At 50.4% G+C, this 21,595-nt stretch overlaps 8 protein-coding genes across 8 annotated transcripts; 2 read left to right on the plus strand and 6 right to left on the minus strand.

The window, feature by feature from the left end:
* The first annotated feature begins 1,252 nt into the window (after window positions 1-1,252).
* M438DRAFT_344329 (uncharacterized protein) lies at window positions 1,253-5,522 on the plus strand. The gene has a single exon (XM_029905197.1). The coding sequence runs from the start codon at window positions 1,369-1,371 to the stop codon at window positions 5,302-5,304; it is 3,936 nt and encodes a 1,311-aa protein (XP_029762086.1). The 5' UTR covers window positions 1,253-1,368; the 3' UTR covers window positions 5,305-5,522.
* A 36-nt stretch (window positions 5,523-5,558) lies between these two features.
* Window positions 5,559-6,840, minus strand: M438DRAFT_354039 (glycoside hydrolase; the record flags this gene model as incomplete). The annotated part of the gene is made up of 3 exons (XM_029906926.1): window positions 5,559-6,272; window positions 6,323-6,632; window positions 6,683-6,840. 3 exons carry the CDS (start codon window positions 6,838-6,840, stop codon window positions 5,559-5,561), a joined length of 1,182 nt encoding a protein of 393 aa, XP_029762087.1.
* Window positions 6,841-7,520: 680 nt separating this feature from the next.
* Window positions 7,521-8,153, minus strand: M438DRAFT_270685 (uncharacterized protein; the record flags this gene model as incomplete). The annotated part of the gene is made up of 1 exon (XM_029900411.1): window positions 7,521-8,153. One exon carries the CDS (start codon window positions 8,151-8,153, stop codon window positions 7,521-7,523), a length of 633 nt encoding a protein of 210 aa, XP_029762088.1.
* Window positions 8,154-9,696: 1,543 nt separating this feature from the next.
* Window positions 9,697-11,967, minus strand: M438DRAFT_344331 (uncharacterized protein). The gene has a single exon (XM_029905199.1). The coding sequence runs from the start codon at window positions 11,736-11,738 to the stop codon at window positions 9,909-9,911; it is 1,830 nt and encodes a 609-aa protein (XP_029762089.1). The 5' UTR covers window positions 11,739-11,967; the 3' UTR covers window positions 9,697-9,908.
* A 1,055-nt stretch (window positions 11,968-13,022) lies between these two features.
* On the plus strand, window positions 13,023-14,587 carry M438DRAFT_293962 (FAD/NAD(P)-binding domain-containing protein; the record flags this gene model as incomplete). The annotated part of the gene is made up of 3 exons (XM_029901830.1): window positions 13,023-13,850; window positions 13,906-14,012; window positions 14,065-14,587. 3 exons carry the CDS (start codon window positions 13,023-13,025, stop codon window positions 14,381-14,383), a joined length of 1,254 nt encoding a protein of 417 aa, XP_029762090.1. The 3' UTR covers window positions 14,384-14,587.
* A 1,061-nt stretch (window positions 14,588-15,648) lies between these two features.
* Window positions 15,649-16,222, minus strand: M438DRAFT_344334 (uncharacterized protein; the record flags this gene model as incomplete). The annotated part of the gene is made up of 1 exon (XM_029905200.1): window positions 15,649-16,222. A coding segment is annotated over exon 1 (187 nt), but the record flags the coding sequence as incomplete, so codon positions are not given.
* Window positions 16,223-16,293: 71 nt separating this feature from the next.
* Window positions 16,294-17,833, minus strand: M438DRAFT_344335 (uncharacterized protein). The gene has a single exon (XM_029905201.1). It carries the CDS (start codon window positions 17,442-17,444, stop codon window positions 16,761-16,763), a length of 684 nt encoding a protein of 227 aa, XP_029762092.1. The 5' UTR covers window positions 17,445-17,833; the 3' UTR covers window positions 16,294-16,760.
* Window positions 17,834-19,444: 1,611 nt separating this feature from the next.
* On the minus strand, window positions 19,445-20,799 carry M438DRAFT_344336 (glutathione S-transferase). Its single transcript, XM_029905202.1, has 5 exons — window positions 20,576-20,799; window positions 20,328-20,511; window positions 20,231-20,260; window positions 20,018-20,169; window positions 19,445-19,924 (listed from the first exon to the last, which is right to left on the minus strand). The coding sequence occupies exons 1-5, from the start codon at window positions 20,750-20,752 to the stop codon at window positions 19,562-19,564; spliced, it is 906 nt and encodes a 301-aa protein (XP_029762093.1). The 5' UTR covers window positions 20,753-20,799; the 3' UTR covers window positions 19,445-19,561.
* Window positions 20,800-21,595: the final 796 nt, after the last annotated feature.

The raw sequence follows: 21,595 nt of genomic DNA on the forward strand, positions 1-21,595 counted from the left end.
CTGAGGCGCATCGATTCTGAGGTTTCTTGATCAATTGAATCTAGGTGATGTTCATCCAGCATGTTTCCAGTATTGGTCCGGTCTCGGCAAAGCGGTCCACGGGCGTCTCATGCTTCGAACATCCGACAGCAGTAACTTGATAACAATCGGCGCCTGCAAAGCATCCTATGGTCAATCCAGCAGTCGCTTCAGTCTCAATGGTTCAACAAAGGAAAGAACAACGTGTCCAACAGAAGAATGTAATGCGGTGGTGTTTACCGCCAAGGAAGTGGTCGGCACTTGCACTTGCGTTTCTCGGATGCTCTCCACTTGCCGACCACCACCTTTGTTCGACGTCTAGAATCTATTGCAGAACATCAATTTTCCAGGAATCTCCGCTTCGTGCCTCAATGCTCGACTACCAACCATAAGCACAGGATTTCTGACATCTGCAGACATGTTCTTTGGGAGTCGACAAGGCAGTGTTCTACCGGGTGTTTCTACTGATCTCGACAAAATCATCCTCCCGTGTGCTAGACTTTGTCACACGCATGCTGTAGAAATGCACAATGTTTACTAGATCAGTGCAGCCCTCAACTAAGAGCGTGAAAGTCGGCACTTCCTAGTTGAAGGCTGCACTGATCGCAAAAAATTTGTGCATTCCTCCAGCCCGGTTGGTTTTAGTTGCAATCGTGAGAATGACAAAATTTAGCACATGGAGAGAATGCTTGTTTGTAAGTTCATGACATCTTTTGGGGCCTACCTAGAGAGGAGAGTACGCAGACAAGTATACCTCAATGCTTATCTTCACCAACCTCAGAAAGGAGTCTTGCCCGGTTGTAGCACCTTTCATACACAGCTACTAGAGATTTGTTTTGTCGACGTAGCCTTATAACCTCTGAGCCTTACACTTGTCTCATGCCTTTGATTCTCTCTTGTTCACCTTCCCGCGTCCTCTCAGAAAGTAGCCACTAGCCTTCATTTGAGTCCTCGGACTTTTAGAAGCACTCTCTGGGTAAAACCGACCTCTTACTCGACTTGTGTTTTTTCAGCGTACACTGTCGATAGGAGCAGCAGCACATGCGATGGTACTGAAGCATGACTGAGGTGTTTTTACTAAGTGAGAACTGTGTCGGATCAAAGCGATGATCGGATGTGGATGGCAGGATTTCGAGGAGGCTGGGAAAGAGCAATCAAAAGTCTTGGCGAGATCGCGTCGCGTCCAGCGTGTAATTTCATCTAGAGTCAATCTAGAGCATCTTGAACCACTACCACACCACTTTCTTGTCCCTCAATTGTCGCCCTTATCCATATCATTCTGTGCCTTGTCAAACTCAGTAGTCGCCAAGCATCTTTTCAGCGGTTTCCATCTACGGCGAACGCACCACAATGTCTTCCCCGGCGCGTTCAACGCGGTCGAGTCGCGCCTCGACACCAGCAGATGACAGCTCCTCAATCGTGTCTATGGCCCTCGAGTCGCCAGGAACCAGAATGAGGAAGCTCATGGCCGCTTTCGACGATGAATCAGACGATGACGCCGGCATACTCGTCCGACCAAGCACGAAACCAGCCTCTACAACTCATCCAGCAAACCCCACGCGTCCAAGCAACGCGTCCAAGGATGATGAGAATGAACAAAGTGAAGAGGAGGATGAGCCAGTCTTCAAGCCGAGGGGCAGATTGGCTGCCCGGATGGGAGGTGGTGCCCCTGCTCCTATTCATGAAGAGCCTTCATCAGAGGAGGATGAGGATGTCTACCAGCGAATCCGAAAAGACCTCATGGCTTCCAAGAAAGCGTCCTCTGTTGAGAAGTCTCCTGTCAAAGCTACGAGCTCAATTGCAATGGCTCGTACACAAACACCACAACCCAGTCCTCGGCGTCAGAGACTTCAGAACCGTGCCTCGACCCCGACAACTTCCTCTCGATCAGAAAGCCCTGGATTGTTTATGTCACCAGCCCCCGAGCAAAGACGATCGACCGACAACAACTCGAACCACTCCGACGACTCAGACTCGGATCTCCCCTCAGACCCATCGGCACCCTCCCGTCTGCGCGACCTCGTCAACCGCCGTCGTGCTGAAAGATTGGCAAGAGAGCAGGCAGAGAAGGATGCAGAAGAAGAGCGTGCTGCTACTGGACAAGCTCCCCTATCGGACATGTTCCAAGATGAGGATACCAGAGACGAGGTCACAGAGCGCAGGCTCACACAACAAGCAAGACCTACACGCAAAGCGAGTAAGAAGGCTTTGGAAGAGATGAACAGAGAGACGCAGAGGATCAAGAGAAATATGCAATTGACCCACCAGGCCAAGGTCAAAAAGCGCTTTACTGCTCAGGACTTCCTTTCCGCCTTCAATCGCCCCAAGACATCGTCTTGTCTTGCAAACGTCACCAATGCCGCCGACGTAACCTCTTCCTCGCCTCCACCAGAGCCATTCTCAGAGACTGGCGCCGAGAAAGACCGCGATACTCCCCCATCTAGTCCTCCAAGTGTTGACGACTCCCTCAAGACTCTGACCGGGCAGCCGATGGACACGGCTGCTGATGACTCGGACGAAGATCTGCCATCTCTCCAGGAGATTTTGTCCCAACCTAGAAAGAAGGTCGACAAGGGTAAGGCTCCTGTTCGCGAAGTTTCGACCAAGCCAAAATCAGTACCGATCCGCCAGTTCCGCGTCAAGATTCCTCCACAAAATGTCCTCAACAGGCACAATAATAACGACGAAGATGATGGTCTCGAAATTGTGCACAATCCCCTCGCCATGTTCGACATAGTACCCAAGACGCAAACTCCTGAAGGAAGAACAATGTTGATGCTCAGACACCTTGCTCAGCTTACCGGTAACGGCGACAAGATCCGCTCCAAGAAGGGTCAGAAGCCATCCATTTCTCCTCAGCAACTCGAAATTCAGCTCCGTCAGCGTGCCCACGAAATCGCAAACGAGGAACGTGCTGCAAGGCTCGCTGATTTGCGCGCCAAGGGTATCGTTGTCTTGACTGAGGAGGAGCGTGAAAGGGAGCAGATGCAGATTGAGGATATGCTGGGCAAGGCAAGAGACGAGGCCGATAAACTGCGCAAGCAGGAGAAGGCCACTGCTAGAGCCAATGGCGAGGATCTCGGTGTAAGCTCTGACGAGAGCGAGGATGAAGACTACGTTGGCAGTGACGAAGAAGCCAAGCCTGCAGAAGAGGAGGATACAGAAGAAGATGAGGGGGAGATTGAGCTCTCAGGCTCTGAGGAGGAAGACACTGCCGACCACGACATGATCGATGCCGAGGCTGGTGAAGATGACGCAGAAGAGCCTGAAGAAAGAGAAGAGCAAAACAAAGACGCAGCACCTCAAGACGATGAACCTGTACTGCCCAAAGCCCGAAGGGCTCGCAGGAAGCACGTTATTGAGGACGACGAGGATGATGAAGACGAGCACCCTGCAACTCAGCAGAACACCTCGGGCGATGGTATCAACGACGAACTTGCAGCTGCCTTTGGTTTCGGACACGCTCCATCCGCCCCCATGGGAATGTCGCAAATGTTTGCAGGAACCATGGACGACTCCCAAGGTTCGAACATGGCCACTCAGGAGCAGGATTCTCTAGAGATGCTCCGCCATATTCCATCTGCCTCTATGCCTTCGCTTCCCCTATTCGAGGACTCTCAGGACGTCGTGGCAGACAGCCAGACGGGTGCTACTCAGGTTCGTACATACGAACCTACTCAGCAGATGGATCTTCAGTTCCCTCCACCTTCTGCCGATTCGCCTGCAATCGACCGCATGTCCGAATTTTCGCAAATCCCTGATCCATCCCAAGATGTCGGCTTCGACCCCAACATTACTCCTCTCGCCGCAAGAACCCATGCTCCCTCGTCTACCGTGGACACAGTCTTGCTCGGCGTTCCAGAATCTCCTGTTGTACAACGCAGAGGTCGTCTGATGAGACGATCCGAAGTTTCTCAGCAGGCTGAGGACGACATAGTGCAATCTTCAGCACCTGCTGCTGTTGAGGAACCTTCAGATGCATTCTCCATGATGCGTCAGGCTGCCAAACGTCCAGCTCAACCTGATTTCGACAAGAAAAAGAGCAATGCCAAGGATATGGTTGACGAACAAGCCGATGAATCCGAGGACGAGTACCGCGGTCTCGGAGGTGCCAGTGATGATGAAGACGCTGGATCAGGCGACGAAGATGACAAGCAAATGATCGACGATTTCGACGTCAAAGTCAACGAACGCGAATTAGCCGCCTTGTATGCTGAGAAGTCACGCGTGCAGGATGAAGCTCAGACCAGCAAGCTGTACAAGGACCTCATGTCTGGCAACCTTCGACGCAAGCGTGGTGGCAATGCTTTCGAGCTTGACTCTGATGAGGATGATCAAGTGCTCGAGAGAAGACGTCGCAGACAACGTGAAGAAGCTCGCAAGCGTAAACTCTTGCTTCAAGACGAGACACTTGGTAAACTTGGCAGCAATGACAAGAAGGAAGCTTTCCTTCGTGCTATCGAGGACAGAGATGAAGCTGACGATGTCGACTTCCTGGATGGCCATGACGTGGACGACGATGTGGAAATGCAAGACTCGCAGCAGCCTTCTGGTTCTCAGCAGGTACAACCTCCAGCAGGCAACGAAGAACAATCCGAGGCTTCAACTGGCCTCAAGCGTGCCGCCGACTCTTTCGACCTCTCACAATCATCCCAACAGCAACAGCCTCCAAAGAAGAAGTCTGCAGCATCCCTCCGCCGCTCCAACCTTGCAGACACATTCCGCAAGCCCAAGTCTCTGGCTGAAGTTCGCGACTCCCTCTCGTTTCTCATCGATGATCCCAGCAATGAAGAACTTGCTTCCGAGATCTTGCTCTCCTCCGACGAAGAAAGGGAAGTCTTTCGCGCTGTTTCCGTCGAAAGAGCCCCAGCTTCTGCACGTAGAGTGCCGGCCAAAAACGACATCATCGACCGCCTGACACTCAAGAAACAGGCCAGCACCGTCGCCGATGATAGCAACCAAGCATTTGCCACATCCTCACAATCCCGCGGTAATGGCAGCTTCTCTTTCAAGCCCGCTTCGCTTCTGCGCAAGGCAACTACCAATACTTCATTCACCGAAAACAGAGCTCCTCCTTCTCTCAACAGAGAAGGCAGTTCGAGTGTCAGGAATGGCGGTTCAAAGAAGTCGAGTATCAACTACCAAGCTAGAGAGGCGGAGAGACAGGAGATTGTGCAAAAGGCGGCCAAGAGGAGAGAGGAGAATGTCAGAAAGATCGCTGGGCTCAGACGCAAAGCTGGTGGTGCATTGGGCGCTTTGGGTAGCATAGGTGGTGGGTTTGAATGATTCAATGACCGGTACTCGAGATCTTAGGACGGCGTTTTGAATTCACCAAGACTGGAAGCTTGGGAAATATGTATGTAGAAGACATGGCTTTGCTTGACTTTTGTTACAGAGCTGCTGAAATGGAATGAATAGAGTCTCGACAGTATGTCTCCAATTCCGCCAGAGTTTCAACTTACAATAACACCTTGCCTTCTCGCAATCATGCCAGCCAACAGCAGTGCGGCGTAGCAGAGGGAGAGTCCAATACCCACGCTCTAACAAAAGACAGCACTTTCGTCCACCTCTTCCACAACTCCAGCATCAATCAAGCTCGCATAACCCCAATAATCCCTCTGCAACCCCTCTCCATCCACAGTGGCATTACCCTCGTATTTACCCGACCAAAAAGCCGAACCAGAAATATTGAAGTTCCTCCACGCATACCTCATGACCTCAAAAATACCCTTCCTCCTCTGCAACTCATTTCCAAATGTCGATTCAATGGCCCACTCACCCACAAAAACTGGAAACTTGCCATCACCGGATGTGGTGGCGGCTTGTGCGCAAACCAGAGAAGTTACATTGGAGGCGTAGGTTTGTTTCCAATTGTAGTAGATGTGGGTGTCGATGACGAGGTTTTTGGAAGAGGGGAAGAAGGAGGACCAGAAGGATGCACCTTTCCAGCTATCTTGGAGCATTATGGGGATGTGCGGGTTGGTGATTTCGACCAGGGGGATTACTTGCTGGATGTAATGGGTCACCCATGCTGAGCCATTGTTCGTGAGGGCGGTGGATTGACCTAGGCCGGAGGGGTTGTCGATGGCTTCGTTTATGGGGGCGAGGGTGAAGGAGTGGGGCGTGGGGGAGGAGGTTATGAAGTCCAGGACGCTGCGGACGGCGTCGAGGGATAAGGCGAGGTTTGTTTGGTTGTTGAACCAAGAGGCGTGACCGACAGCTTCGCCGATATCTAGAGCATTGACACCGCCAGGCTGTCGGATATCAGCATACAGATATGTGGTCAGCGGATAGGTAAACATACGAGTGAGTGCAGTCCAATAATAACATGCATGCCATACTCATCAATAGCATACTCGACAATCTCCCTCAACCACTTCTGCTGATTGCCAGAATACAGCTCCGACCAAGGGACATCGATCCAAGCTGCATACGTGGTAGGAATACGCAGCAAATTCACTCCCACAGAGGCAAACTTGTCGATATGTGCTTTGGTGATGAAAGTGGCATATCTTTCTTCTAGGATAGGACCACATTGAGCACCAAGGCCTTTGCAAAAGTTCCATTCGTCACTGGCGTTGCTGTGTTTGAACCACCAGGCTTGATCCATGGATCTGGGAGGTTATCAGGATGGAGAAGAGCAAAGAGAAGTCAAACGACTTACTGTTCTTGTTCCAGCCATCCACCAAGATTCACACCGTTGGCTTTGAATGTACGCCAGTCGATCCAAGGGGAGGAAGAGTTGGTGATGTTAGTTGCTGCACTCGACGCAGCGAGCAGAGAGACAACACTAGCGAACAATGTAGTAGCTCGAACAGACATATTGATAAGAGTTTGACGAATATAACTCGACACCCTTTCGACCAGATCACTGGTTTTATACTCATCTCAGATGTCTTGATAATCGTACCATCGCTACTCTATGATCTCGTATTAAGACAATTCTCGTAGCGAAGTCGGTGAAGCTTTGCAGATCATCATGACTAGAAATCGATTCCTGATTGCTTTGCCCTTCTTTTGCAAGCCTTTCTAGTATAGAGTAGCGAGTATGGTAGGATTGTGACAGTGCGATTTGTCTTGTTAGTGGATCTCATCAAATCTTATCAGATTGCTTCTGCGCGCCTCAAGCATTCACCACGAGCATGGATGGCCTATGCTCCCTGGGAAGAATAGTCTTGTGTGCTCTCATTGGAGAATCCCACCAGCTTGGGGGCTTCTTGTCTTTTGACAGAATGTTTACAGAGAGTGCGAGAGCTAGGGAGCCAATCCTGTCGTGGTGTTTTGCATACGTAAACCCAAAACCAAGCGAGCCTTGAAAACAGAATCAGCACCACCCCAACATCACAATGAGAACACTGTAAAAACACACCGAGGGAGCAATGAACAGTGAAGAACCACGAGTCGTTTTTAATTTGTGATAAGACATGGGCTCTGCTTCGAAAAAGGTCGCCGCTGAGAGGACAGGGTCGTACATGCTTCCAAAGCACTTGGTCGTAATCGACTTACCACGACCATCCCTGACTCTTCCTCATATACTCCAATACAGCCAGTCCACTCAGGAGAACCGTTCTCTCCCAGTCACTGCCACCTTCATACTGCTCAAGCTCAAAAGTGCCTCTCTTACTTCCAAACATGAAATGATGCACAAATCTTGCGACCACTGTGTCGGTGTCTCGCTCCACCATCTTCAGATGCAGTGTGTCCAACTTCTTGCCCAATGCAGATTGTGTAGTAATGTCATGTGTACGCTTCCAGTCAAACACTTTGCGTCCAATCGTACCGCCCAAATCGATTGTGAGTTCGAAACCAGATTGCCGCATTTTCTCGCGGACATGCATGTCTTCCCAAATCATGGCGTCTACCTTGTCTGCAGGATTACCAAAGCCGAGATGAATTGGTGTAGTCATGGAGCGGAAGGTGAAGTCGCATGTGCCTAGTGTTGTTTGGATCGCATCGGACGATGAAGAGGTTGCAAGGACTATAGCGTGACGATCTGGATGAGTAGAACGCACGCAATCTGTGGTTGCGAAGGACAGGTCGACTTCGTAGATCGGTGTTCCATCGTTTTGTCTGAGCTCTGCCTTTGTGCGTTTGAGATTTGTTGTGACAAGTTCGTATGATTTGATGGATGCCATGATGTTGATGTACCAAAAGGCAGGTCTGAGCGGAGTATGTGCTATGAAACGAGGCAGTTACAACTGTGAAATGACGTGGAGCAATCGCGTTAGTACAGGAGGCAATGTATTCTTATACCTTTGTCGAAGGAATTGACCCAAGGCTGATGCTTGTCGATCTTCGTGCTGGAGCTTGGCGAAGGATTCAACATGACGATTGACAGGTTATTCGTACGTATCTGACTCAGAACATGGTCTGCATCTTTCTCGGAGGGTCGTTGGTGATGATGCTCAATACCGCAGTGTTGGCAAAGCCTCATCCCAGACAACGAAAGGGGGTGACAGAGCTTGTAGAAATGCACGAACGTATCCGTACGTAGTGTCTGTCCAGTGAGAGCGCTCAAAGACACTTGCAAAAGCTGACTTTCACCAGTCGTACGTGCCTCCCAGAGAACGATAAACCCTGACCACATGTAGAATCAGAACGCACAAGGGGTACCAGAAGTCAATTGCATCTCTAACGAGAACCTGTCATCATTAAGGAACCCTCCAGAGACGAGACTACGATTGTCAGAAGTGCCATATCGTTTGCTGACATACTCTCTCGCAAGTTGGTGGCCGAAGAAACAACTTTGTGATTGGATTCAGGGGGATTATCGAGGCTGCTCCAACCTGAGATGCTCCCACGCTGGCTCCCTGAGTTCACTCTCAATTCGATACAGTACACGGTCAAAGCTCGCTTACATAATCATGTATTCCATGCTTAGTAAGCAGGCACTGCGGCAGTGACCTATAAAAGAAACTTCTCCCCTGAACCCTCCCTCCTCGACTAGTCTTCTTGCGCACGTCACCCCTCTAATTGCATGGCATTTTTGCTAACGATATTCACAGCTTCTGGCTTAGATCAAGTGTAGTATCTGGTATGTTCTCTCACTCATCTTTCTCATCCATTTACATGCTAACAATCACCAGTTCTTCATAGTCTAATCGCTATGACATGGCCACGGCCATTCTAATGATTATTCATCTTTTTGGAACTCGCTGGAAGACCTCTGGGCTTGCACATGTCTTTTTGGCACAGTGTCGCTTGTATTGCACTACTTCAAGCTGACGCGAACCCATCTTTTCATTGATTTTCTGGCTCTTCTGAGCTGGAAATTGAAGAAGAGGCTGCTTTTGTTTTGATGGGAAGTGATGGGATTGTGATGATACAGATGGGAGGAAGTGATGTACGCGTTGTTGTGATGGCTGTTTGCGCGCTCAGGGGCGTGTCTGATGCGTCCATCAAGCCGCTCAGCGCGTTTGGCATACTCGGTACGGTGCATGGCATCAGAGCATGCAAACGTTTTGAAGTCGACACAAGCATTTGATTCTGTCTCACATCACCAGCTTGGGTTGCCTGCTTGCTCTATCGGCAGGAGCAGGTCATCGAGACATCAATAGTTGAGACCGCGATCGATTGAAGATTATCTGTTGCCTGCCGCAAGGCGAGAAATACATCAAACACGTTCAAGAGAACCAGAGGCAAGCGCGCAAGATCGCAAGAATACAAGAACGATACACTACGCTGCACTGAACTAGAGCGCCTGCCCAATCGTCGAGAGCGGAGACTGTTCATCATGTTCATATAATCATCAAATCATAACATTGCACAACATGCGCATCCCATTCATCCATCCTTCGCCTTTTTCCTTTCATTACTCGCCGTAAAGACCATAATTCCTCAGACGCCTTCTTCACTCCCCGTCCGTTACGTCCTGGAGGATGCCAATCGACTCAGTGCCTGTGCTCGCGACGCTCACGGTGCTCTCGATGCTCGCGAACCTGCTCCAGCCCCTCTGCTCCACCTCTGGTGGCATGCCGTGTGCTTCCAGAAGATCTTGTAGGCCGAGACGACTGGCTGCCACTCTTCAGATACCTGCGCTCTCCACCATTGACAGTACCTATTGTCACCTCAACCTGACCAGGATCGTTAGTCGGTCGGAATGATACTTCGCGATCTCCCATATCACCGCTCAACTGAATTTTGGTTCCCTCTGCTGATATTGGCATGATGAGCTTCACACTGCCCTCGGCTCCACGGTACCTGGAAGACGTCTCACTCATGCTGTGCTGACTACGGCGATGGCTGTGAGTGCTTCGAGTGCTCCGTGGTCCATTGCTCCGTTGATTGAGTGTCTCAACTGTTTCTCTTACCTCCGGGTGTCCACGAGCTTGGTTCATGTACATGTTGGCAGCATCCTCAGACGTCCTATAATTGCCATGGTGCTCGGGGGGCGCGTACTGAACGTAGCCAGAACGTACAGGATCAGAGGCCGAGGTTTGATGTGTCCAATTGGAAGCATCAGAGCCTCGACGGCCGCCAGGGTAGGCCCGCGGATCATCGTGATCCGGATAGAGTCGTTGTGGATAAGGATCCCAGCCAGGATCGGATGGGTATGCTGGACGGTAGCCATAGCTCGAGTCTGTAGGATAGTCTGACCTCGACCTTGCGTGTCCAGTCCTATGAATCTGTTGGACTGCTGACGTCGTCGCGCGTTGCAAAGGATGTGGTCGACTAGATTGTTCATAGTACTCAGGACTGTCTGGCGGTGACTCCGAGGAATATGAATCAGATTCAAATCCTCCTGGTACATGGTGCGGTTTCGAAGGCAGGTTCCGAGCAGAAACGTGCTCTTCATCATCCGGATGGTAAGCCGCAGAGAAGGTATCATACTGTGTTATCTTGGCAGAAGAAAATTGTGGCTTAGAGCTCGCAGATGATGTCTTCCGGGAGTGATGGATAGATGCAGGTCTTGCCGTTGTTTTTATTGGGGATGTCGGTCCTCCTATTCCAGGTAAGGAGGGAGGCATAGAGACTTGAGATGGAGGATACATCCGGAGATGAGGCTGAGGAGGCGGTGCCATGGCTGAGCGCATTCCTTGGGCCCTTGGGTCAAAGGCAGGTCCAGGGTGTGGTGGCGGATGGCCTCCAGGAAAATTGCCGCCAGGAGGATATGCTGGTCTCATGCCAGAGGGCACCAGATACACTGGGGGCAGGACATGTCCTGGTGGGGGAAGACCATGACTGACAACTGGTGGTGGTCCGTATTTGGGTCGCATGGGAAAGGTATTGGCGCGTTGTTCGTGCTGCTGAAGAGGACTTATTCCAGGTCTCGGATGACCATGGCGGGCTGCGCTTGCACATTCTCTACAAGAATCAGGACGATGGTGCTCATGAGGACGTCTCTCTGGACTACGTGTTCTTTGCTCCTTCGGTACCTTTCCTGGGCTGATTGGAGGGGGCAACTGGCTGTGTCGCCTTGATTTGTGAGGTCTGGCACCCGGCTCAGAGCTCACTTCATCCCTCGCGCCTGCTCGACTAGCTGGCTCTTCAGAAGGCCGTGGAGGGTCCTTGACTTTAGGAGGGGGAGGTTCCGATTGTCCAACATTACTGGCTGGCCGAGTCTTGCTCGATGAAGTCTTCGAAGATTTGCGGGCCCTTTTGGATGCCGAGTTGGAAGCAGGCTTTGATGCGCTGGAATCACCTTTTTCGTCATCCGTATCTGGATGGTCCTCGACTGTGGCCGCCCGTGGGTTTTTATTTGCAGGATCCGTATCCGCCATTGTGCGGTGTAGTCTGCTGGGGTAGAATGACTCACGTCAGTACTCGGCAGGTGAGGCGGTGGGCCGATAGAAAGTAGTCCCGCAAAATGCGGTCAGGCATCAAACGCGGGGATGAGTAAGGGTCAATAGTATAGAGACTCCTTTATCGCGAAATGCAATAGGCGATGTTTCTCGGGATGGTCGCAAAGCTTGTAGAAATGTCAGACATTGCGGCAGAGCAGAGACATGCAGAAGAAAGAGAGATTGACATTTTCTGGTCCAGAAGAAAGAAAAGGAGATGACTGTTCAGAAAACCAGGCAAACGCACAGCGACTTCCGCCCAAACTGCTGGCGAATGGCGTTTGCACATGCAGATTCGGCTAATACGACCGGTCAGCGAATCGAACCACCGGTTTGCGGGCACAGCAGTGCAAAGACAATCTCCCGTATGCAAGTTGGGAGTATTTTGCGGCCTGAGAAGGGTAAGAGGTGTTATTGTGATCTGGGACCTGGGGTCGTAGGGCTACAATGATAGATGATATGGAAAGGAAAATAGATGATGGGCATCAATAACCGGGTCATTGCGGAATTATATATGGCCTGCCAGCCGCATGAGCATGAGGAATGTTGTCTGAAGTACCTGCGACCACGGTAGCAGCATGTCAACGTCTTTCAGCGCATCTCATCCACTGTTTCCACGACCATTTTCATGAATGTGAGGAAAGAACACGACTTCTTGACTGGCGGCACGTTGAAGGGTGTGTGACGCCGAACCCGCATTGGTTGATGCAAGCGATCGACTTTCCGGGAACCCACCGTTTCCAACGAACGTTCTTTCCTTCTCTGTCCCATGAATCCGGTTGGAAACAGAAGTGAAATTGCACGTCCTAGATTGCAGGATGAGGTAGGTGTGTTCTGCTAAAAGCGAGTTTCGCTGCTGTCATGTCATCGAGAGTTCGTGTTCTTGTCAAAAAAGCACACCCCACAAATCATCCCCATGAAGCAGTGATTTTCGCACCCTGTCTGACGACATGCAAGCTCAAAGTGCTTGGGGCCGATACACTTATTCTCCGAACCTAGCAACCCGGACATCACTTTGACATTGTCGGACAATCGTCAGCATGGTGAGAACATATGTAAAGCCTTCACGGCCGGTCTCCTTTTCTGCATCAAAGGTTCCGACGTCGAGACGTGATTCGCAAGCAAGCAACATTCTCGACATAATCAGCTTGATACAATAGAAGCATTACCGATTGACACCACTCGAGCTCGTCAAATCCAATCTCACCAACAGTACCTTGCACAATGCCTCACTCCGAGGAAAAGATCCGTATCGCGATCGCCGGTGGTGGCATCGGTGGACTATGTCTCGCTGTTGGTTTAATGGACAAGCCCAACCTGGACGTACACATTTACGAAGGTGTACCAAAGTATACCGACATTGGTGCTGGACTTGCGCTGCACAAAAACGCCATCACAGCCATGGACCTTATTCACCCCGCAATCAAAAAGACGTACTTCGCCAAAGCTCTCACCATGGCTGGAGAAGAGGATGAAGAGATGGTTACCCAGGTCGTTCTTGTCAGCGGACCCAATACCGGAGAGGTAGTCGCAGAGCTTGGTAAAGCAAAAGGTCGCAGGACAGTGGCGAGAGCGGACTTGCTTGATGGTCTGTTGAGTTTATTACCTAAGGATCGTGTCACTTTTGGCAAGAAGCTGGACAGCATCAACGAAGACGAGGCCAATGGCAAGGTTACGCTCACATTCAAGGATGGTACGACAGCAGAGGCTGATTGCCTGCTTGGTGCGGATGGTGTTCACAGTGGCACTCGCAAGTTCCTTCTTGGAGCCGATCACCCTGCCGTGCCGCCGAGAAACTCTGATGGTTGGAGAGTACACTCACGCCAAGTGCCGATGGAACTCGCTATGAAAACCATTGATTCGAGATGGAGGCGGACTGTGCCCATTCTTTGCGGCAGTGAGGGCCACGTCAACATGATGCCTTTGCACATGGGAAAGACACTGAGCATTATCTGTGTGACACGTACTGGTATCGCGAGTGATGGCAGTATCGCTCCGTTCGAGAAGGAGCGCTTTGCAGACTATCGTGAAGACGCAAAGGCTGCTGTGGAGGTAATTCTAGCGCGCACTCTCGATATGAACATTGGCTAACATAGAGTCCTTGCAGCTTGTCGCCGAGGATCCCAACATCACTTGGGAGCTTCAGCAACATGATCCAGCACCTTACTATAGTCGCCGCAATATCGCCATGATGGGAGATGCAGCACACGCCTGGTGAGTATTCACAACTCCACCGCAGTCTAACACTTTCTGACAAGACGTACAGCATGCCGTTTGTCGGGCAAGGAGCCGCTCAAGCAATCGAAGACGCCGCCGTATTAACCGCACTCTTCCGCCGCGTAGAGTCGGTCTCGCAGGTAGAGAAGGCACTGGCAGCCTACGATAAAGTACGCAGACCCCGCGCACAGACCGTTGTCACCATGGGTCGCGACTTTGGCCGCTTGTACGATTTTGCACTGGACGGTGTCAAAGACGATCCGGTCAAGATGAAGCAATTCATGGGCAAGGGCGCGGCGTTCACCAACAACGCCGATCTCGAGAAGCAGAATCAGGATGCCGTGGATGCGTTCGAGGCGTTGTTGTAAGAGGCTCGAGGAGTCTAGAGGAGGTTTCTTGTTTAGCTCGTATGCACGACATCTGGCGATCACTCAGGCAGGGACTTGTTGAGACTTGCTATTGTAGTGCTAAAGGGAGACTAGAGTAGACCGCAGGATCAGACATCGGTAGCCCGGCAGAGTCACATTTATGCTGTGCCATCATGATCTCAACCAGCTTCAAACATGTTTATCAATCACGAACCCCCCGTACTACCATGCAAGCCGATTTTTGTGATGAGGGCTAGAACAGCGAATCGCTCAAACCGGTGGCTTTCTGCTAAGGATGGTACATGGTGTTCTCTTCAGCGGTTACACTGCATTTTCCATGACAGCTCACTAGCGCGGACTCGAAGATGGCACAGCCTTATCTCTATACAATGTCGATCTCTCTTGTACTCAAGTTTCTCATTCCTTATTCACGACTCTTTCGTGGCAAGTATACCATCACAACCTTCGAGACGGCTCTATATCGGTGTCGCGTAAATCCATCTCTTTACTCTATATGTCGCACTTTTTTATTCCCGCAAAGATCGCGAATATTGCGCCAACCCATCACGTCAATCTTGGTCAAAGACACCCAATCAAATATATCCCAAATATACCTCTCGCTATACATGATCAAAAACACGCAATGGCATGATTGGTCTGTGTGCCTCTTCTACTTGTCCAAGAGTCCAAGACGCTGCTAGAAAAGAGCGGTGAACTACAACTTACTCGGATTCTAGCGTATGGTTCCTTGATAGGCAACAAACACCACCGTCCCCGCTTTTTCACTCCACCTATACCGGTGTCTTCTTTCTTGATATGTATCAACGTTGTTTGCTGAACTTTGCGCAGCCTCGCAAGAACTCGGAAGAAATGGCAATGGCATGTTTCTTGGCATGTATTATCTCACCGATGCGTGTTTGTTTTTACGTGCGCAAAGCCCTTTCGCACGCACCGATGATGGCTGAAACTCGACTTTTGCTGAGCTATGTCTCCCTGAACCTTCCTCCTTGGCCCCAATACCACGGTAAGGCTGTGTCTTGAGCGTTTGCGGGAAGGAGGAGCAAAGGGATAGGAACGAACGAACGTTTGAAACCTTACACGACCTGAGACGCGCCTGTTTCCCTCAAACTGCCACACTGCCTCAAAAGCTGTTTTTGTGGGGAAAAAGAGTGAGGGGTAGAAGGAGGGCAAAAAAGTAAACAAACAACAACTTTCCTGATTTGGAAGTTGACATCTTTTGACATTCTTATCTTGGAAGTCATGGTGATGAAGAACCAGTCTTGCGCAGTCTGGTCTTCGCTTTTGCTTACTCGTTTTTCTGCCATGGAAAGGAACAGGGAAAGGGACGGCACGGGTGTCTGTTCTTTCCCTTTGTTTGCCCGCCTTGACAACGGGCTTGCTCGGATGACATGGCTGGCTAGGCTGGCTGGCTGGTTCGTCGTAAGGCGTCCTGGACTATCATCATTCCCACGTTCCTGTCAAGTCAATGCGTGAATTCTGGAAAGAACCATGGAAATCGCGACGAGGAAGATGGGGCATATCATAGCGTATTCCCAGAGTGGAGGATCTACGGTTCTTTGCGATGACAGTGGAAGAGCAAGAGGGGGGGCCTGAAACGAATGAATGGCTAGGATGAGGTTTGAGTCATAAAATTGATCTTTTTGAGTCATTTGTGAGGGAATGAGGGGAAGAGGCATCTGAGGTATGGGATGGGCGTTCTCAAGCAGCCATCAGGGTGAGGGCAAGGTAAGGCGAGAATTAGAGACTTAGGTACATGCCACGAGAGATCTCTTTCTACATACGTACCATTGTCACAATGTACACTCACAATCACATGCCATACGGACACATCACAGAGGCGTAAAACAAAGACACATATCACATCTGAATCAAGCGAAGTCGAGGGAAAAGGCGGCAAGTATTGCAAAAAGAGAGAGCGTGAGCTCGTAGGTGATGTATTTTATGGTTTTGCTTGCCCCTTCCACCATGAAACCAAACCGGTGTATGTGTACCGTTAAACAAAATCAGAAGATAGCCTTTCGCATGCATTCGTTTCGCCGTGTCCCCAGATGCGCCATAAAATCATAAAACCAGATGCAAAAGACAATTTGGGTATAAAGTCAACGAGAGTTGCAAAGAAACAAGAAAGATCCTAAAACCCAGAAAAAGCGAGTGGCAAAACATGCATAACCCAAAACAAGAACTCCGAAATGCTGTGTATGAAAGGTCCGAGAGTAAAGAGATGACCCGAGGATGGATGATGATCGTGACGAAAAGGAGAAAAGTCATCCAGAAAGTCGTTTAGCAATCTCGTCGTAGAGGCCATCCATCATGATAAGGAAAATTGGCGTAGTTTGTTTTGGCGTTGGGATACAGATCATCGACTAGATCTTCTTCCTCTCATTTCATTCCTCAGTTGCTCCAGGATTTCATCGTGCTCACTCACAGTCCAGAGATGAGGACTGGGTGCCACGAAAGAATGAGGTCTTCCACTCAATGTTCTAAACCTCTTGTATCTAGGTCGTTGAAGTTTAGGGCGATGAGATGTTCTTAGTGATGGTGCTGTGACCGGTCTATCCATTTCGTCGAGGTGGAAGTTGTTCTTCCTGCGCAAGGTGCGACTACGTCTGCGATCTCCTTCCCAGCCATCTGCTTCTTCCTCGTCTTCTTCATGGATGATATCTTTGAGTGTTGTGAGGGAGGGCAGACGAGTAGGCGGTGATGAGGATGGTGAGCCGAAGCCTTCGAGGTCGTCAATGATGAGTTCGGGTAGTTGGTCTTCTGATGGCGGTGTCCTAGGCGGTGCCTGTTGTGACTTTGGCGGTGACGGTGTCCGACGTGATGAGAGGAAGTTGCCCCACTTCTCTTCTAGCCTGACACGGAACTTCGTCCTCTTCTGCTCGACTTCATCGTCAAAGGGTGTGTCGATGCCAGCATTGTACTCAAGGCCCTCGAAGGGGTCGTCTTCGTCGAGTACAGGCGACAGGAAGTGTGAGAAAGGGTCTTCGTCAATGTCGTCCGTTGCCGGCGGTGACGGGCTCTTGCTACTGCTCTTTGACATGTTGGTTGTGAGGGTTTGGATATTGGGCCATGTTGTACGGCGAGATTGCTTTTGTGCTGCAGCAGAGGTGGACATCAATGTAAGTTGTAGGCAGCAACCAGGCGGCGTTGATGTATGCTGAGGCGGTGTTGGATTTAGGGTGTCGTGGACGTTTGGAGGTGTGCAGTAGTAGTGTAGGCAGCAGGAGGGATGGAGTGTGGAGGGCTGTGCTGTGACTGAAATGACAGACTTGTATCCAGGAAAGAGTCACTCGAAGGTCAAAGGGAAAAAGCAGAAGATCAGGACTCCAACGACGTAGCCGTATGACAAAGATACGCAAGACTCGAGATCTTGCGGGACTGGTGGTTAATATAAAATGGGAATATACGAGCAACAAGGGAGCCAGAGCGTGGGAGGAGGGGCAACCGCATATATGAATACCAGTTTACCAACTGAAACGGGGTGATGATCTAGGAAATGGGCCTGGAAATAGGCATAACGGCTCTCCCTCACCGCTCACGCGAAAGGTGCAAAGTAGATCACCAAGGAGTCAAGGACCGTATGTTAGACCAAGCGTCTAGCCGGCACATGATGGCGCCCGGACGTTGGGAATAATGTTCGCGATATGGGAAGGACACGGTCCTTTTCCTACTGATGCATCCAAGGTCAGATGTGGGTGAGGAGGGAGTCATGCCGTACGCGACAACGCGCCGTCTGACTCTTGGCCTCGTGTATCTTGGGTCGCGTTCAAGCTTGAATCAAGACGATAATGATCACGAATTGATCACAAACTCCATGGACAAAAGGTAAAAAGATTACATGCATGAGTCGAAAAGCTGCAAGTACGGAAAGAGCAAAGGAGCATGAATTGACGAGCGGCATCAATCACAGATTCACAGCAGAAAAATGCGGAGAAGGACCGGGAACAAAAGGACCTTGATAAATTAGGCCCAGCACGCCTGGAAATCACCCTCTTGTCCCATTTTCCCTTTTCGAAAGAAGGACCGCGACCAATAATCGGATGTCAGGCTATTGTAACTGACAGGCCAAGGATCCCAAGACCCTTTTTTGAAACGAGATGACTGGTTGCTGTTCACGTTCAGCGAGAGGAAAGAAGCACACCGGTGCCTGCAGCAGCGGGCTACACACCCTCTTCTCCCAAAGCCGTCCATCCGCATGACTTGTGTCATAAATGACCAAGAGACGCGATAGGCACTTTGAGGGTGTGCAAGACACAGACCTCTGATTCGCAAAAACGTTCACGCATCTCTCTTGCATTCTCTGCTTCTCTGCCCATCAGCGCATCTTTTTGCTCCTGATTCGTACGCACCCGCATCTGCGATTCTCCAAGCCTTCCGATCTACGCACGCTTTATACGCAAGCCTCTTTCTTGCTCGCTTATCAAGCCTCTGAGCAGACAAAACTATATCAGATTGGCGCAATGATTTACTTTGCAGCGGTGAAGACGAGCGAGTGCGTTATTGCATGACGCTGCTGTGCTTGCTTGCCGTGATTGCGACTCGTATCTTTTTTTGCGGAGTGCAGATCAGCGCCGTCGGAGTTCGAAAGCAAGCGCTTTTTTGAATGCAGGGTCTACGGATACTCGTATTTCGATGTTCGAGTCTCTCTCTCCCTTTTACCCGTTTGTGTAGAAATGTTTCATCCGTGAGCTTCTCTGTCCTTCTACCCTTCGAGACTGCTTGTTGATGCCGGTCATAAGAGAGACGTTTGTGCAAAAGGTCAGTCGCGAAAGACCGTTTTGAATGTGATTTGGATTTCCTGGATTTGTCTGGTACGTATGACCTCGACCTCAACGTTGGAAATCAACCGGCTATCTCGTTAAGATCCCTTATCTTATCAGCTTAGCAAAACCTGATATATCAAGTACCCGTGACTTTCTAGATTCTTGCATGACAGCTCAGCCCAGGTCTCAGCCCTTGTTGCCGGTCTACTGCAATGAATCGCGATGGCTTGTCTCGTTACGGCCGGAAAGACGGGAAGAAGGGAAGACCCCGGAAGTAGGGCAAGCAAGTGTTATGTTTGAAATTTGCATGACTATGGTTGCAGACCAATGTTACAGGTTTGTCTCTCCCTTCACCCTCCCTACGAGCTGGAACTAGTGCGACGAGAATCAGCTTCTAAGGGCTCGAGTACTTGTAGTCGTACTGCTTCTTGGCCTCGTCTCTCAGCTTCTCCAACTCGGCATTCTTGTCCGCGAATTCCTTGTCGTCCTTGAGCTTTTGCTGGAAGTTGTCGTTGGTGTAGGGTGAAGGTCCAGGAATGCTCTGACCCTTTTGGACTGCCGGGCGACCGTTGATCGACTTCCACCATTTCTCCAGGTTTGGGAATTGTGCGAGGTTGACGCCGGAGAAGTATGCGAGGTTGACCCAGCTGTAGTTTGCAATGTCGGCGATCGAGTACTTGTTGCCGACGAGGTAGGAGTTGTCCTTGAGCTGGTTGTCGAGGATTCCCATCAGACGTTCCGTCTCACCCACATAACGCTACATGGCACAAAAAGCGGTCAGTATGCGGCTTCAAACCTTGATGGACGGGAGGCTGGGGAGAAGTCCGGAAAGCTTGATGTTCTTGCGTACCTGAGTCGGGTATGGGATTCTTTCCTTGGCCAGTCTGAAGAAGTGGTTGGCCTGACCTTGCATGGGTCCCAGACCACCGTGCTGCCAAGCGATCCACTGCTCTTGATGCGACAGCTGAGGGTCTTCCTTGAAAGAGAAGCGGTTCTCCGTGTCTGTTCATGCAGGTCAATATAACGCCTCAACCTTCTATTCCGCAGATCGAAGTATGCCTACCGTAGTGTCTAGCCAAGTAAGCAAGGATAGCTGCGAGAAAGATCGAGTCAGCCTCATGCTCATTCTCGCGATCCTCAACATTTATGTGTATGCTCACCAGAACCCTCTTGGATCGAGAGACCGCCTTTGTCATGGTCAACAAGAACAGGGATACGGCCATTGGGTCCCAACTTGGTAAACCAAGGCTCCTTCTGTGTGTTCTTCATAATGTTGACACTCTGGTAAACATAGTCCTTGCCATAAGCTTCCTTCAGCTCCTCAAGGAAGATGGTAATCTTGTGCTACACCCATTCGACATTGTCAGCAGATGCTCTCACATCAGTGTTGACTCAACATGCAACATACGCCATTGGGAGTGCCGAAAGTCAAGAGCTCAAGACCCTTGTCGGCAATCAAGCCAGTGGGTTCGGGTGCATCGGAAGACATGATGTTGGAGATGGGTTTTGTGATTGCTTCAGGTATTACACGAACGAATTGACGTTGGGTTTGTGCAAGGCGAAGAATTGGACTGCGCAAGAACATTTGGATGAGGAAAGACAGAGTGGTACAGCAGCTTGCTTCGAGATTGTGTAAGCAAAGACAAAGTCACGTCATCGAAAACACAGAAGAGGGGAGCTCAGGAACCCCGCAAATTATCTCCGGACTCATCAGTAATCAGATCGAAGACAGGGTCGGTGTGAGAGATGGCCGCTGTGAGTAATCATGAAGTTGGTCAGATGCATTGAGGTTCAAAAATGTATGAACATTGTTCGTTACAAACGTGCCAAAAATGCTACATCAATGCATGCTCTAACAGATAAAACAGAAAGGAAAAAACACAAAAGACCACACCCTACCCTGACATCCAGCTCTATCCAGGCATTCGTGACACAGGAAAAACAAGCGCAAAGAGAAAACCGCAATCCGACCCAGAGCGATGTTATGGTATAAAAAAAATGCTTTAAACCCTCGAACCGTTCAAGGGCTTCACTCTTTATCCTTATCCTTGTCCTTATCTTTCTGCTCGTTCTTTCGTCGTAGACCGGTGAGGCCGGGTATGAAATCTTTGAGTCGTCGCTCGCGCTCTTCACGTTTGGCTTTTTCTTTTCTCTCCTTTTCGCGCTCTCGTCTTTCTCGCTCGCGGGCTAGGCTGGGTAGTGCGGTTGTTGCATCTGTCTCGCTGCTAACGACACTGCCACTCATACTGCCTTCACGTTCGCGCTCCTTGGACTTGCGCTCGCGATCGCCTCGTGGGAAATGAAGGTTCAGGCTTGCAGAGGTGAGGTCGCGTGGAAGCTGCGCGCTGCCTTCGCGCATGAAAGCAGCGCCGATGTTGTTGCTGTATGAGCCCGAAGCCGACACCGATGCTGTCGAAGTTCCTGGTCT

This window comes from Aureobasidium pullulans (genome assembly GCF_000721785.1).
Source record: "Aureobasidium pullulans EXF-150 unplaced genomic scaffold scaffold_6, whole genome shotgun sequence".
Classification (NCBI taxonomy): Eukaryota; Fungi; Ascomycota; class Dothideomycetes; order Dothideales; family Saccotheciaceae; genus Aureobasidium; species Aureobasidium pullulans.